This window comes from Crassostrea angulata, chromosome 1, assembly GCF_025612915.1.
Source record: "Crassostrea angulata isolate pt1a10 chromosome 1, ASM2561291v2, whole genome shotgun sequence".
Lineage (NCBI taxonomy): Eukaryota > Metazoa > Mollusca > Bivalvia > Ostreida > Ostreidae > Magallana > Magallana angulata.
In genome coordinates, this window is record NC_069111.1 from 40,013,836 (window position 1) to 40,031,076 (window position 17,241).

At 33.4% G+C, this 17,241-nt stretch overlaps 1 protein-coding gene across 1 annotated transcript in view; it reads right to left on the minus strand.

The window, feature by feature from the left end:
• LOC128173739 (transforming growth factor-beta receptor-associated protein 1-like) overlaps positions 1-16,237 on the minus strand; it is a 39,784-nt gene extending 23,547 nt beyond the window's left edge. Inside the window, exons 1-20 of the mRNA XM_052839400.1 lie at positions 16,101-16,237; positions 15,922-16,010; positions 14,081-14,161; positions 13,049-13,451; positions 12,689-12,868; positions 12,206-12,385; positions 11,595-11,774; positions 10,520-11,347; positions 9,670-9,742; positions 9,241-9,356; positions 8,844-8,980; positions 5,100-5,152; positions 4,785-4,878; positions 4,396-4,494; positions 3,805-3,891; positions 3,567-3,671; positions 3,019-3,153; positions 2,052-2,212; positions 1,602-1,734; positions 315-410 (exon numbers count right to left, since the gene is read on the minus strand). Of these exons, the coding sequence (XP_052695360.1) occupies positions 315-410; positions 1,602-1,734; positions 2,052-2,212; positions 3,019-3,153; positions 3,567-3,671; positions 3,805-3,891; positions 4,396-4,494; positions 4,785-4,878; positions 5,100-5,152; positions 8,844-8,980; positions 9,241-9,356; positions 9,670-9,742; positions 10,520-11,347; positions 11,595-11,774; positions 12,206-12,385; positions 12,689-12,868; positions 13,049-13,451; positions 14,081-14,161; positions 15,922-15,990 (3,210 nt within the window). The 5' untranslated portion in view covers positions 15,991-16,010; positions 16,101-16,237. The remainder of the gene's footprint in view (positions 1-314; positions 411-1,601; positions 1,735-2,051; positions 2,213-3,018; positions 3,154-3,566; positions 3,672-3,804; positions 3,892-4,395; positions 4,495-4,784; positions 4,879-5,099; positions 5,153-8,843; positions 8,981-9,240; positions 9,357-9,669; positions 9,743-10,519; positions 11,348-11,594; positions 11,775-12,205; positions 12,386-12,688; positions 12,869-13,048; positions 13,452-14,080; positions 14,162-15,921; positions 16,011-16,100) is intronic.
• Positions 16,238-17,241: the final 1,004 nt, after the last annotated feature.

A 17,241-nucleotide genomic window follows, 5' to 3' on the forward strand; every position in this document is an offset into this window, starting at 1 on the left:
CCAATAATCAGGATGTGTTAAAAAAAATCATTTGTAATGATTTGTACTGTATTGAATTTTGACTCCCTATCTTGGGGAAATATAAGAAATGGTAGAACTTAGGATTTTATACACATGTGCGAGGTACAATAATAGAGTCAGTATAGTCCCCAACATGTAAATTATAATAAAGTGATCTATAACAGTCATATGTGTATACTTCATTAGAAATTCAGGCAAAGACTATAGATTAATAAATCATAACTTTCTCAATCTTCATTGAAATCATTTCCCCAGTAAATTTTCACTGTGGTGTTATATGATCCAATATTTACCTTATTAATTTTATCCCTGCTGAGTCCACTTTTATTGGCATTTTTGGCCAGGTCCAGAGCCTCTGTCACTCTTTTATCTGCCAAGAGAGCTTGTACCTACAATGTTATCAAATGAGGATGATATCAATGTCTGCAATATTTGAATCAAACATTATCAATAAATTTTAAAGCTTTCAAAATCACCCCTGCGAATGTGTTCGGAATGTTTTCTTTAACGTTGCTAAGTAAGTAATAAATCCAGAGGTGCTCGAATGAAAGTTCACGAGACTTCACCGAGATTTGTTTAGTTCCTGTGAAATTTCAAGCGGAAGTATAAGTGTTCGGATAATATTCTCAAAATACGTAAGTACCGGTCGTTTTTCATATTATATCCTACTTTGATTTATGTTAAAGCGAGAAAAGCTTTCAAGATGTATGTCTTATTTCACCATCTACCAGTTATTTATATTAAACAATAATATTCAGAACAGAGTTATCGTTCGTGTTTAACAACGTGTAGAGTGGTTGAAAATATAAAAACTGGGTTGCTTAATAAAATCATATTATATATATACCATGTTTGATGCTTGTGGTGTGCAATACCATGTTTTAAAAAAGAATAATGGGTGTCTGTTTTGCATTAAAACTTAGTATATCGAGCCATTTTCAAGGAACATTCTGCATAAAATGGTAAAGTCTGTTTCACTATTGATGTTATTACTAGGTCAGGCGCGGATCGAAAATTAATCCTCAGGAGGGATCTCTTTTAAGCATGTTAGTTGTTGCAACAGCAGACAAAAACTTATTTTTGTATAGTCACATTTATTTCTAGAACACATTCAATTCACCAATTAATGAAGATAAAGTTTAAAATCAATAAACCTCTAGATTTTATATTTGACTACAAGAACGTAAATACTGTGAAATAGACTTTATACACGAGGTACGATTTTTACTGCGAAATTGAAAGGGTCAAATAAAACCACGTGGTCTAAAATTTGAATGACAATAACATTCGCAGGGGTGAAAATGATTCACTGTGGAATCATGAACATTATAAACATATAATGTAAAAGAATCAGGTTTCAGGGATTTACTGGGTATTCCTAACCCACAAACTTACAAACTATGGTAAACAAATTATATAACATTACATTTTTTCATTATGTATTACAAAAAAGTGAATCTAACTGTACCAAAAATCATGTTTTTAAAAAAAATGGTAATCCACAAAATTTTTTCCATCTCAAATGTTTCTACATTATGTAAATGATAGTCAGGTGGACAGTAAGTGATTAATATACACACTTGTTTTTCCCAAGCCACTGGGACTAAGGAATAGACAGCTCGGCCTGATGCTATAAACACTTTGCCATCAAAGTTTTCCAAGTAAACACCGCCCTGGAATGGAATAGTTTGCTTCTGCTGTTGGTCGAGGATGCTGAAAAAGAAAGATACCACAGTGCAGCTAGAAAATCTATGGTTACCTGCCACTTTTTAAAAAAAAAATAAACTGCTATTAAAATGAGTTGTTTTTTTTTCATTAAAGAGTAAAAAAGCCAAACATAACCAAATGCATTTATATATCTTTAATGTCACAACATCAAAGGACCAGATTGGAACTCCTCTTATCAACAAATTAAAATCTACAGGTAACCAATCAGAATCTACAGGTAACCAATCAGAATTGACAGGTAACCAATTTCTCGTGAGCCAGATCAAGTGCACGTTGTACCTGTACATTGGCTGAATGTGTACCTGTGAACAGTGATAAATTCGTCATTCATGGCAATGATGTAGGGGTGTAAGTAGCTGATGCTGGCCAGATTGTCGGACCACTGGAGGGGTGGTCTCTGAGATATCCCGTCAGATGTCACAAACATCCCCAGGGCACTGGGACCACCCAACAGGAATTCTTCCTAAGCAATACCAAATCAAATACGCATGTACATTGAAAATCCTTTGTTTTAAGAATTTTTTGATACTAAATGGATAAATTTCTGAGGCAAATTTCATTTACCTAGTACTGTAAACCAATTTATTTGTATTGTATCAGTACACATTAATTTTTATTAGTTACTGACTGAATGCAAACTGATCAATTTCAATTATTATCTATAGGCAGGTAGACATTATATTCATTTTATACAGAAAAGAACACTGTTTCACAACAATAAATTTTGCCGATTTCATTGCATTCAAGATCTAGTAAATGATTCCTGAGTGTCTTTTTGGTGCTAGAACCATTATGACGTCATAATTGATATGATCAATCTTTTCCCGTATTTTACGGCTTTAAAGGAATTATGTAGAAAATAAAGCAATATTTTGACATATTTAATCACGGGAAAAGTAATCCTGGTACATATATTCAATTTGACATCATTTTAAAGAGGAGGTCAAGACCTTGTTTAATGCCGTTTTTGGAGGTACTGTAGGCAATCTAGATATATTTCATTAGTCAAAAATAGACAAAACTCCGAGATTTGTTACTTTTATCTTTCATATTTTATAAAAAATGGTTGTTTAAAACATGATTTTTCATTGTGTTTACCAAAAATTTAAGCCCCGGTACACCCTATGAAACAAAGATATTGTTATGAAGCATCATTAAAAGAATTTATATCTTGAATTTCATAAATCTGTAGGCACCTTACATTTACTAGATCTTGACCTTAAAGTATAATGATAATAAAGCTACATCTTGAAGCAGTAAATTTCTAACCTTGCCCACCCTCTTGATCAGGGGTCTACTGTTCTCATTATCGTAAGGGAACAGACTCTGTTCATAACCCGTGTCTGTATTGATCATAGAGTATTGTGATGTCATGGCAACACAAACAAAGGGACTATCCAAATCCTGTTGATGATAAAAAGAGTGTGCAAATAAATCTTTTTTTGGCATCATTTCACTTTATTGCTTGATGACAAACGAAGTAAAGTGTACACAAAAAAAAGAAAATGATATGGGAAATATTTTTAAAGTGCTATTGAATTCCTCCATATATTGGCGTACTTCCTATTAAAATAATCAATAAAATCAAGTTAAATTTTAATTTTTTCTGTCTTAAAATTGCTAACTTTCCAAAAAATTTAAAATGTTTTTTTCTCTCAAATATTGTAAATTTTAAATTTCAGGTGAAATTATTTTGATTTTAAAGTACTTTTATCCACATTAATATTGACAGGTGTCCCATACCACCATAAAATAATATCAGCAATGGGGTTAAGTACTATATTTGTGATTTAGAAATTAACATATGGTGTGTTTACCAATTCAACTGCAGGTTCTGAGAGAGAAACATCCCTTAGATGGATAAACTTATCTTCTGTGACAGTGTAAAACTGAAGCTGTTTTTTCCGAAGGGCAACACAAATCTACAGTATAAAGAAACAATCACAAAATACTTATAAACATACATGTATGCTTGTGCATCATCAGCTTAAGAAGTAGAGTGATTTTGTTTATTAAGACCACAAAACTATGTAGTACTAGGATCAATAAATATACCTCAACACTGAAAGGGCTGCTGTTTTGTGGGTTATCATTAAAACAGAAACAGTTCACTCCCTTGATCTTGGCTCCTCCCATTACAGGCTACAATTTAAATAAGAGTGTCAATCAAACAGAAACTGAGTTCAAATCTTCAAACATATATTGGGTACTGCTGCCTACTGGTGATGTGTTTGCTTTGATCATTGGAGTGAGTGCAAACCCATTATGGCCATTCTGTCTCTTTTATTTCATTTTTACTTTATGCAAAAAGATTTGTGTCAATTTAGTGTACCGGTACGTGACATAAACTTACTAGAATGTCAGAATCTCATCAAGATGCAAAATCTCATGCACTCAGTTTATATCACAGTAACAAAATCTATCTATCTATCATAAGAACTTGTATTAAAAACTTGAATGTATAACATAAACAAAGTATAACTTGATAAAAGCTCCCATTTCATGACTAAAATGCAGATCTTCAGAATTTTCCCTTCATGTTTATATCTGTAAAACTTGCTATGTGTACTTTTATACACAGATAAACAAGATAAACGTTGATAGCACAATGGAAAGAAATCAGATTAATAGAACAATTTGTCTTACCTCCAGTTCTAACATGTTCAACATGGATATAGTATTGTCACACAACACCATGATTCGATTCAGGGCAGATGCAGATTTTATCTGAACTATTGGCTTTTTCTGGATAATAAAAAAAAAAATTTAGAAAATCATCAGTTAAAATACCAAAGTTATAAATAACTTTACTGTCTCTCAGTACATTACATTTCATTTATACATGTATGAACATTATATTCTTTAGCTCACATTTAAAACTGCATCGTTCAATGCCATAATTAATGTAACCTGCTTTAGAATTTATTCCTTTTGGTTATGCAAAAGTTTGATAAAAAGGTGAAAAAGTGACATCAAAGAGGATTGGTTACCTTACAGATATGAGTACTATTAAAAAAATAATCCAACACACTTACTAAAGCAAGATATTTGTGTCCTATTTTATCACAATGAAAGGTAACTTTTCCAGATGGCTGGGTTCTTTCTTCAATTGTGTAATGCACAACAAAGCTAAAAATATAAAGTTATGTCTGTTACCCATTTTCTCATAATTTATAATAGTAATAATTCCAGGTATGCTGTTTCTTTCAAAGTACAATGCATTATGCTACCAATATATCTTGGAATGTATATTGACAGACCTCTACTTGGTTTCATAAAAGAGTTAAAAGATAGAATTGACTTCAAAATTTATGACAGACAAATGGAAAAATAAATTAAATTCAACCAACCAGTCAGAGGTTCCAATGTACAGGTTTTTACCACACACATCAATACAGTCCAGCTAAATTGTAAAAGAAGGTGAACATTTATTGACATGTGAATTGTCTTATGATGGTTGTTGACAATAGTATTACCAGGTATCTGTAGTTATTGGAAATATCCCTTGTTTGGTTAGTCGTCATCATAATTTTAGTTTCAGGTAAATACCTATTCTTTTTCTCAAGATACCCTCAATTCACATTTTGCTTAATTACTCGATATTTCTAAATACCTCAGGGTTCAAATGATTTCCATTCAAGAGTATGAAAAAAATTCTATACTCTTTTTTTGTAATGCCCCCTCTATAGCTTACAAGGTTTTAATATGTCACATGGCTAAAAATAAAGGAGTCTGCAGGGGGTTTTGCATTTCAACAAACATGAAGGTACCCAGATGATAACACTTATAAATTGTTCAAGGTATTCTGAGTTACTTTCAAATAAAGAAAGATGTCAACTTTTCCCATTTATATAAATCTCAGTAACAAAACCTGTTTTCGTTCCTGTGATTTTTTTCTGAGTGAAAACTTATGTGTCATCTTGAATATTTTCTCTTTTATCAATTTCAATTATACTTTTTTCACAGTTGTATGTGCATTTTCATCAAAAATCATCCAAATAACTTAAGACAGACTATACCTTGAAGTCCCAGGCATATTTGATTCCAATAAATTGTATATATATGCACTTGTCAAACAAGTCAACGTGCAGACTATTGTGATTTTAAATAAAACATCCCTTTGAAACAAAGCGATCGACCAGAACATGCTTAAAGCCAGCTATCATTTGAAACATGGTGAACTAAAGTACAGTATAAAAAACTATTATATTATACATATCAAACTCCCCATCATTTATGCTTCAACATCATTACCTGTGTTTTCGCTTTCTCTGACATCAACTTGATCCGTTCGATTACCGGAACAAGCTCAAAGGCTTTGATACTCATTTTGACTTCTTTGTGAATTACACAATATCAAATTAAACTGGTAAACACGAAAAGAACATTTAACAGGGAGATAACGACCAAAGATTGTATGGAGGCCGCCATGTTTGTTACACGCCATCTATCACTTCCGCACGACACCTCCCACCATCTAAGGGGCGTAACTTCATTTAGGCCTTTTAATTAAATCATTTCTTGAAAAAATGATAAAAAGGGCATTTGAGACTTTTCTTTTTATTCATTTCAAACAGAAATAATACGAATATTATAATAAAATAATAATCTTGAAATATCCAAATTGATATTTAAATCTACAACCCATATGGAAAATTAAAAAATTTTTTTTAAGCCTAATTCAGTACAGAATTCCCTATCAAAGTATTTCCCTTGTGAACAGGGTAAGGCCATATTTGTTGTAAAAGAGAGCTCTTTACAGTCACAAACCATCTTTTGTAGACCATATACTCCCTGAAAAGTAAGTGATGACAGAGGGAATTCATTATATGAATCATCCATGGGCTAGTGATAATGGAGTCTTTTGTAGTAGGAAAAGATAACTGCATTGAAAACATATAGCTGGACCAGGAATCGAACCCAGGACCCCTGCAACTCTAGTCAGGAGTTCCTCCACTGAGCTACTCAGGCCGATATCCATGGTCCACATAGCCCCCGTTACCAGGTTAATACTACATGTACCTACACTATAGCTAGTTAAACTTGGATAAGAGTTGGATATACCGTGCTTCTGTGAGCTATGTTGCCCCTGGCCTCTATTTTATAAAGGGGAGGGGGTCTCAACATATCAAAAGACTTTATTTGGATTAAATTTTGTTTTAGACAGCTGTTAGAGTAGCTAGTTTACAATTATCTCTGCATCAAAAAACTTTTAAACATACATGTATCTGAGCTATGAATTTTAACACTTTACCTTTTGATTACCGTATTAACATGGTTTGGAAAGGCCATCTTTGATAATCCCAACCTTTGACACTGAAATTCAAAACAAATAGGGTTTTTCCTCTTGCCATAGCCAACCTGGGCACCGAGTGTCATCATTTATTCATGTTCAATATCATAATTATAATAAGATTCCAAATAAAATTCAAGCTTTCAGAAAAAAAAAATATTTATTTTCCAAAAGTAGATCAACAATGTGAAACAAAATGACAATGACTGTCTAGCACTTGTACATGTAAAAAGCACTTTATATATGCATGACTGTGTGTCTCATCACCGTAACAATCAAAGTGAAATCTAATTGAATTACTTTCACCATACACATTTTACTGTTCATTCCCAAAATAATATTCTAAATAATTTCTATAAGTAACATGTCACTTCTAATTGCAACATGTTACTTATAATGAGATTATTGTGCTGAGACCCATTAGAAAAACAGAAATTTCTGGTGGGATTTCCAGGAAAAATTAGCCAAAATCAAATTTTTACAAAGTCTTACAAATCTTATAAATTTTATATTCTTGAAAACAAAATTCAATACATGTATTATCTTTAAGATCCCTGAAAAATTTCTGAATTCCAGCAAACGAATACATGTACATGTATACAGTAAATGAATACAACTATTTTTCATTTCTTCATTACACATATAACAAGGTTATACAACGAAAAGCAACTATGGTCGCAGAGTTCATGAATTCTTTGACAAGTTAATATCAGACCTCTTTTAAATATGTGCTCATCTTACTTGGTAACATGGGCATTTTTCAAGATGACAGACATTCTACATTCTCAATAATGTCTGCACCATTTATATCAACATACAATTACATTTAAACAACAGATATTCTTTCACTCACATCTTTCTTTCTCTTCTAAATTAAAAAGGACAAAAGTTTATTGTTAGCTTTAACAAAACCATTTCTTGTCTCTTCGAAGCATGCAAGTAAATTTTTGGCTTTTCTTCACTTTTCATAGGAAATAGCATTCAACATATATTTTTAAAATGATTCAAATCAATTCTTACAAATTTTTTTAGCAATCAAACATAATTATATGAATAATTCCTATCTTAAATTGTACACATTATTCTACTATCAAAAAACAACTCGACATTAAAAATAACCTTAATGCCCAATGAACAAAGGTATGAGACATAACATAATAATTTGATATTAAACAAACACATACATGATCTCTTTGCATTTACCTTCTTTCATAAAAATTCTATTACATTAACTACATGTACCTGAATGCAAGAAAATACCTGCATTTCTTTTTTTAACATAAACACATGGAAAGGAAAAAAGCTTGTAAAATAATAATGATGCATGTATGTATGGCAAAAATCTTACAATGATCATTTAGATAATGCAATATGTTTATGTTTGCATCACACTTCAAGAGAAATATTGAACACCATGATAGTACATGCTACAGATCCATGTGCAGATATTTATCTCCTATCAAAGAGGTAGCTGGAACATAATACTGGCTCCAGAGTAAAATCACCACACTCTGTAACAATGGTCCAGAAATATAGCCAGGTTCTTGGTGCCACTAAATTCTCTCATACATCCTCAATCACACAGAATCAACAACAAATCCTTATACACATGTACTGGTCTGAGCATGAGCAATATATAAACAGATTCTTCTATAAGAAACATTGCCTAGGATCTTTCATTCCTAGGATCACTCCTTCTGTTGCCTAGGATCACTCCTATCATTGCCTAGGATCACTCCTTTCGTAGATCCTCCATCTTCTCTAGAAGCTCGTCAGCAGCTTCGGCGTTCTTCACACGGACCAACATGGCCGCCGGCTTGTTCTCCTCATCTTTAGGGCTGATCTTGGGGTTCGGCACACACATCATATATACATTGTTTGTTCCCTGTCTCTTTAGAGGAATAGATGGTGACAGGCTGATATTCAACAAAATATTTCCTGAAATCAAATTATTAAGAACTTCCATCAGCAAACTATGAAAGATCTGTTGGTTATAATAGTATTTCATTGTTGTTAAAAAAAATTCTCCACTTGTAAGTTGTAAATCATTTTTAAAGATGGAGAAAACTGCATTGTACAAGTTGAAAATAATTTATTGGCCAAATTAATCACTTTACCACTAACAACATTGAATGTACCGGTACAAGTCATCAGTGTTACATAAGTACATCCACACATTATTCAAGCTGACAGAATACCTAGATTAGTGTCGGCTCTCACTACTAGCTGTGCTTTCCCATCAGGCTTCTTCAAGTGCAGAAAACCAACTCCTTTCTCATTCCATTTCCCATCTCTTTGATAAAACAGTTTGCATCTACAACATATTGTAAATCACATTTTATAAAGATCTTCTTTATGTACACTGAAATTGTGTAAATGCAATTTGCAATATTAAACATTATATTGAGTACATTTGTATAAGTACCATGTAAATTAGCATTTGGCAATTAGCATTTACAGTCAGCATTCAGCAAAAAAGATGTTTTCATGAAACTAAATTGTAGTATTAGTCTTACTAGCTAGTTCTGAATCAAACATAGTGAATATGTTTTGTTATCTTGCAGAATTCTACCTATTGGACAATCGAAGCTAGACACTTACTTCAGTATCAGTATAAGACAACTTACTTGACAGAATACTGAGAGCCTTCTTCTGCTATTTCTGTGCTCTCTACTTTTGGTGGTTCATATTCTTCCTCTTCTAAAACGCAAGAAAAAAATTCATGACCAAGCTATAGTTCTATTTATAGCATTTCATTTCATATTTGATTCTTTCAATGCAACTTACAAAATTTCTAAAGAATAAATTGCATTAATATTCCTAAAGGAGAAATACTGCAATAAACAAAATACAGAGGGGCATGCTCACAATTTGGTCAAATTTCTACTTTTAATGTTTACAATGCATAAGGAATGCATTTCTAATGATCAACCACAATTTGAGTGTCAGTCAAGGTGTTTAAAGATAGTGAGCTCACAATGCAAGGTTCCTGCTATGTTTTCATTTACATTGGTTCAATATACTGATAAAAGGTTTTTTTCATGCTGATTTTTCTATCAGCTGATTTGTTTTTAACATAAATAAACAGTTCCTATCGTTTCTCACATCCATTTTAGGTCTAAACCTGGAATTTTCTTTCCAACATTCAAAATGTAAACAGAAACATGACCTGAGCTTTGTTTCCATAACAAAGAATATGAGCTCTACATTTACCCTATAACTGGATGTCTGTTAGAAATACCTTACAAATGCATTGTAAACATTTAAAAAAAAATGAATAAATAAATTTGAAACAAAACTGTGATCATGCCCCTTTAGGTGTTTGAATGTTGATTTTGTTTTACCACAATTTTGACTTTGGAGGATTGAGCAATATTTTTATTTAAAATTTTAAAAAAAGAATACTCAATTATAAACATCGAGCTTTACTTAAATTATCAAAAATATGAAAAATTCCCAAACATAACATCAACTTGCCTTGAGTACCCGCGGCATCTGAAGCTCCCGCTGGTCTGCTGAAAAATCCTGGACCAAATGACGAAGAGCCAGGAGCCGAGGTGGATGGGGCAAACGAAAATCCTTTTGTACTTTCACTGTTTGTAGTTCCACTTCCTAAACCAAAGCTGAACGCTGGTTTTGGAACATTACCAGTTCCAGCATTTGTACCAAATGAAAACCCAGTGGCAGAACTGGATTCATTTCCAGATCCAGATTTCAATCCAGATGAGGAGGAAGTGTCTGTAGTTCCACTTTTTCCAAAAGAAAATCCAGATGTTGTAGAACTTTCTTCTTTTTTGCCAAATGAGAATCCTGGTGATCCAGTTTTGTCATCACTTTTCCCAAAAGTAAACCCAGATGTTGTAGATTTGTCCTCACTTTTGCCAAATGTAAATCCACTATTAGTAGGTTTATCATCACTTTTGCCAAATGTAAATCCAGGTGCTGCAGGTTTATCTTCTTTTTTTCCAAATACAAATCCAGACGCTGGCGATTTTTCTTCACTTTTTCCAAATGTGATTCCAGAAGATGGCGACTTCTCATCCTTTTTCCCAAATGTAAATCCAGAAGTAGCAGACTTATCTTCACTTTTGCCAAAGGTGAACCCAGATGTCATACTGGAGTTGTTTGCCATCCCATTGGATTCAAATTTGAATCCAGATGCTGTAGACTTGTTTTCGCCTGATCCGAATGTAAATCCAGAAGTAGATGAAGCTCCTGTAGTAGTCCCACCAGTATTCAACTTAAATCCAGATCCTGTTGTGGCATTCGATACATTATTGCTTCCAAATTTGAAGTCTGGTGTGCCTAAAAAAAAGAAATTAGTCACTAACAAATGCATTTCCCACCTGACCAATGGCCAGATTTTTTTATATATATTTCTGACAAATTTCAAAACACTGAAGTTGCCCATACTGATTAGCAGAAGAAAATATATGCACATTCTATGGTCTTGACTCTTGACTCAAAATTGATTTTTTTAAAACACTGATAATTTATAAATGTCCATATAATTGCATGTATACACCACATCTCCAAGTAATTAGGTAATTACCTGCACTGGCAGCCTGTGAGTTGGAAGCTCCTGCCCCTGGCTTGCTGGTCTGACAGGCCACACACTTACTGACATCGCCTTTGTTCTGTATCATACATGTGTCACAGGTCCAACTACCAGGAGCCGGCTTAAACAGGGTGGACAAACTAGGCTGGGTCTCCTTGCTGCCAATAGAAGGTGCTGCAAAAACAACCCATTAAATCTGATTATTACTGTTGTCTTTTCATGATCCCATCTCTAACCAAATTTCATCAAGGTTAAGAAATGCATATATACATATGCTACTAAAATCAATTTTCAGATATAAACAAGAAAGGTTTCTAAAAGATGTCACACACTTCCCATCTATGTGAGGGTAAAAGCAGACAAGCAAGAAGTTGCCAAGATAATGAGCAGATGTGACAGTGTCGTTCTCTGTTCAGGGTACTTTGACCTTCACCTTTGACCTAGTGACCTTCAATGTAATATGGGTCTTAGAGGAGTACAAGTGGGCCCCTTTTGATGTATATCAAGCAAAGGGTTCTCAAAATATTCAATCAATAATTTTCTTTACCTAGAGTAGTTGGACTCTTGACACTACATTTCAAAGTAATCAAATTAAATGTAAGTACCTGCACTAGTAGCCTGTGAGTTGGATGCTCCTGCCCCTGGTTTGCTGGTCTGACAGGCCACACACTTACTGACATCCCCTTTGTTCTGTATCATACATGTGTCACAGGTCCAACTACCAGGTGCTGGCTTAAACAGGGTGGACAAACTAGGCTGGGTCTCCTTGCTGCCTAAAGCAGGAGCTGGAAAAAAAACAACAAACATTTAACCCTATTCATGGCAGATTTCTTCTATGTAGATGTAATATCTCTTTAAATTTAAGACTTACATGTTATCAACTAATATTTTCAAACTGTTATTGATGGATCTTCTTATCATTGCCTTTTATTGCTAGGAATCTCAATGGCCACCCCCCCCCCCAAAAAAAAAACCAAAAAAAAAAAAAAAAACAGGATATTTTGGACAATCTAAAAAAAAATGGTCCTTTACCATAAAAGACATTTCACAGTACAAATTGGAATGTTTAATTTGAAGCAATATCTGACCTGCACTGGTAGTCTGCGAGTTGGATGCTCCTGCCCCTGGCTTGCTGGTCTGACAGGCCACACACTTACTGACATCCCCTTTGTTCTGTATCATACATGTGCCACAGGTCCAACTACCAGGTGCTGGCTTAAACAGGGTGGACAAACTAGGCTGGGTCTCCTTGCTGCCTAAAGCAGGAGCTGGAAAAAACATATGTTATTCATTAAAAATATCAATGTTGACAATGCTATAAGAAATATGTTCCACTTTGAAAATCATACCACTGAATACCTGTACATTCTCAAATTTATTGCTGCAATCCTGCTGTCTACAGATTTATTCATTTTAACAACTTTTTAATTTTATATAAATTTTCTAACCAGATTTTTTCTCAGAATTGTCTGTCGTTTGACTCTTTGCTTGACTGGCACCAGACTTGTATGCCTCAATGGTTTTTATGTGTTTCTCATAGTCTGTGAAAATTGGAGTCAGGATGCAGTAGGGATTTTTCTCCACATGTTGCTTAATCCAGGCCAGCACACTTTCATTTAGACTCCTCAGGCTTGACATATAAGTGGCTTGTTCAGAGTCATTTTCCTTTTTCTTCTCGACCCCTTTTTTCTCTGGGGTTCCATTCACTTCTGTCACACTGCTCAGTGAAGGCTTCTCTGGCTTTCCGTTAGTGAAGGATTTGACGTTGGCACTAAATGGTGTGCTGGTCTGTGTGGGTTTAAAAGAAAATCCACCAAAGCCAGAAAAGGAGGAAGTTTTACCACCAGCCCCCTAATAAATAAAAGTTAAATCAAAATATGTAATCAACAATAAATAATGGGTTACAGGTAACACTGTTAGGATAATGGCAAAATAAATTCTGGTCTTCATACTCATTTACTCCCCCCAAAGTACAGCCTAATCCCCCTTAATCAACCATTTATCCTGTGATGGAGATAAATCTGTTGCATGAATTATACATTTATTCCCCCCCATACCTTCTTGAATTTTTATGTTTCTACGCATACTGATTTCAATTTCATTTGAAAATTTTTCATGAGATTGGGTTTGAAAAATGTGACTTCAATCATAAATACAGATAAACCATCAACCGCATAAAACATATATTTTACAATGCAAGTTATATTTGATTTATTGAGCAGACATGTCCTACATAAAACATATTACAAAAATAACACTGAAGTCTTAATAAATCTGTTTCAAGTACATTCTGAAGCCAAAGTAGGAAAAAGCTAAAATATGACAGAGTTGACAAGGCTAGTCATTGTTCTAATGGTAAGTGCTTTATCACAGGAGTGTAACGTAATACATTTTTTAACATCATATTTAATTTTTGGGCTGCTGATGTCTCACTGATAAATAAAATTCAACTTGAAAGTAAAACAAGTCAAAAGAATTACCAGTGAGGCTCCGGTCCTTTTTGCTGTCTTAATTTGGCGTCTTTGTAATTCAGATTTTGTAGCTACTGCAAAGGTTCCAGCCTAAGGAAAGAAATGGTAAGTTATTAATTTATAATGAATAATTCTTAAAAATGTATCATTTTAAGCATTTTTTTTACAATAGAAAGCTGCTTAAATGCAACATATCTAAAACCTAAGAATGAAAACCCCTTTTAGAGTTGTTCAAGTGATATGCAAGTCTTTGAATATCTAAAGGAGAGGTTGTTTAATTTCAAAACTTTTTCACAGCTTCCTCTTTCAGTTTCTTTTAAAAGCAATGCATCACAATTTAATTACTCTACATTAAATTTTTTATTTGCAGTAAAGTTAAAAACAAAATTGTATAATGGACACAAGTTATGTTCATGGTAAACCTTTGTGAAGAACATTGGATAATTACTTCATCAAGACTATCTAAATATTCCAAAACAACAAATTATACACAGAAGTGATACATGTATTACATTCCTCTTGCGATTGATTTACTCATACATCTTCTTATGTCCAGTCATGATCAAGTTGTATTAAATGGACGTACATGTATTAGTACCCAATATGAACCATTGCTTTAAAGTTGTAAGTAACAATTCAATGACACAAATGTAACAAACAGTTGGATGATTTTCTCCTCTGTACATAGATCTTTTTTATTTTATTGGGTTTTTATCGCTATAAAATTCACGGTAATATATGGTTTCATAATTTGCTTTTGTGGCATCTTCCTTAAATGTCTAGTATATATGAAACTAAGCCAGGGCTGGAGTCAATTACTTTGAAATGTAATTAATTACTTTCAAATACATCAATAATTTTGTCAATTACTTGCAATTACAATTACATTGCTTTTTTCAAATGTAATTAATTACTTTTAATAGGGATGGGACGATCCACCGATGCACCAGTGCATCACGGTATTTATTTTGACGATATTTGGATCGATACATTTACAATTAATACAACGATACCTAAGCGAACTTTTTTTTATTTTCCAAAAATATCCAAGCTTCATATATCGGCTATTTTTAGTCTGCGCGCCTAATATGAAAGTACAAAGATGGCGGAAAACGTTGTATTAAAGTTGTCAAAACTGTTAGGAAGCTAAATCTGGAGTGTGGACAACTTTTGGATTACTTGTTTATGAAAAAGTAGTGTATACGAGACTAAAGTAATTTGTAAATTGTGCAACCATCATTTTAAATATATCAAAATAACTTTGGACATGCGGTAAAACATGGACATATTGAATAAATTTTTAACCCTCATTCATGTTTTCATTTAGTTGCAATGTATCGTGATATGTATCGTATTGCATCTCATGTATCGTGATATGTACCGAATCGGCTAAGTACAGAATCGTCCCAGCCCTAACTTTTAATTACTTTAAGAAATGTAATTAAATACATTTCAATACTTTTAATATCTTAAGTTAAGAATAGATACATGCAAACAGACACACAAAACTTTTTTTTATGGTAATGTCTTTAAAGGTTTGCATTCATTTTAATCATTATTTTTAGATTTTAAAATTTCTATTTTAGAATAATATATAAACATAATGGGTACTAAATCCAGTGTCATTCGGTTAATATTTGATTCTGAACAAGACTTTTAATACTAAATTTATATTCAATACATTTGTTCTTGTGTATGAGAGGGCTTCAGGCCTGAACAAATTAGACCTTTTCTAGAGACTAAAGCTTTATTAAGCTTTCCAATTTTAATTGTGTGAAACGTTTCCTATAAATATTAAAGAGAATGATGCTTGGAATTGGTTTCCTCGTTGACATATCCAAATATTATACCTCCTCAACGTCATCTTCTTGGTCCCAGTTTCTATCAGTTAGTTCTCTTTCAGCAACACGTTTTGCCATTTTTCCCTATTATCAACAATCTATAAAAGTGAAAGAAAACTACGTCATAAAGTATCTGGAATAAAAAATTGTTTTGAATTTGTAACGATTATGAGAAATTTAAAAAATACCTATATCTGTAGCGTAACTGTGTTGTTTTCGCCTTTAAACCTGTCTTTTTAGTCAGTTTAAAGAACTCAGCACATGGGGGCTGACATTTTGAACTACTTTACAAGTGGCGGATGTATTATTGCGCACAGGGGTTCGTTTGCTGTTTGTCGGCCATGATATTTCATATTGAAATATTTGATTACTTAGGTTATCATAGACTAACAAAAATTTCCGATTTAAGTAGAAGCTATGAATGTTTCGGGAAGGATTATGTTTTTCAATATCATGGTGTAGGTAAAATGTGAAAACCATACCGAGCCGATCTCGTCCGATGTCGCGGCAACCACAGATTCACGAATGGTCGTAGCCTAAATTTTTCACCAAAAATAATACTTTTATTGACCTCTTGAGACTCATAAGACCAAACTCTAATTTAGACACCCCAAGATAAAGTATAAGAGAAATGCAATTAACAGACATGAAATTTAAGAAGAAATATCTGTCTAGAACTAAGAAACAACTGAATAGTTTTTGGAAACCACGGAAATGACACCATAGAAAAATATCAGATATATACCTATACAGAAATTGCAAACATTATTTAGTTTTAAAAATAACAAAAGGAAAGAATGGCTGTCTAGTGGTCATGACGTGGAAACGTATAGCAGAGAGGAAAAGATTTAAACAGAAATTGTACTCTATCAAAAAAACTAGTCTGAACAAGAAGATCCGAGAGCAAAATGAGGTAGACAAAAACACCCCAAAATAAGAGAAAAAAAAACCACGAGAAAATTTAAACAGAAAACCAGACAGACAGCACCAGGTCAGGCACGTAGCATCGTTTTTGAAAGGAGGGGGGGGGGGGGGGGGCAGACTCATCCAAAAAATCTTGACAAGCAAAAAAATAAGGGGGGGGGGGAGAGATTAAAGGTTACTTTCAATAATCCTGAAAATCCTAATCCGTGAGGGGGGGGGGGGGTATACTTTTCACTTCAATTTCACTGTTTATTTCCTTACTTTCAATTCAATTTTTACATGGTCACAGAAAAGTGGGGGGGGGGGGGGGGGCAACTCCATGTTAATTCAATTTTTTGTATGTAAATTTAATAAAATTCTTTGCTGCGCAAAAAAAGTGGGGGGAGGTGGGCAGGCCCCCCTGCC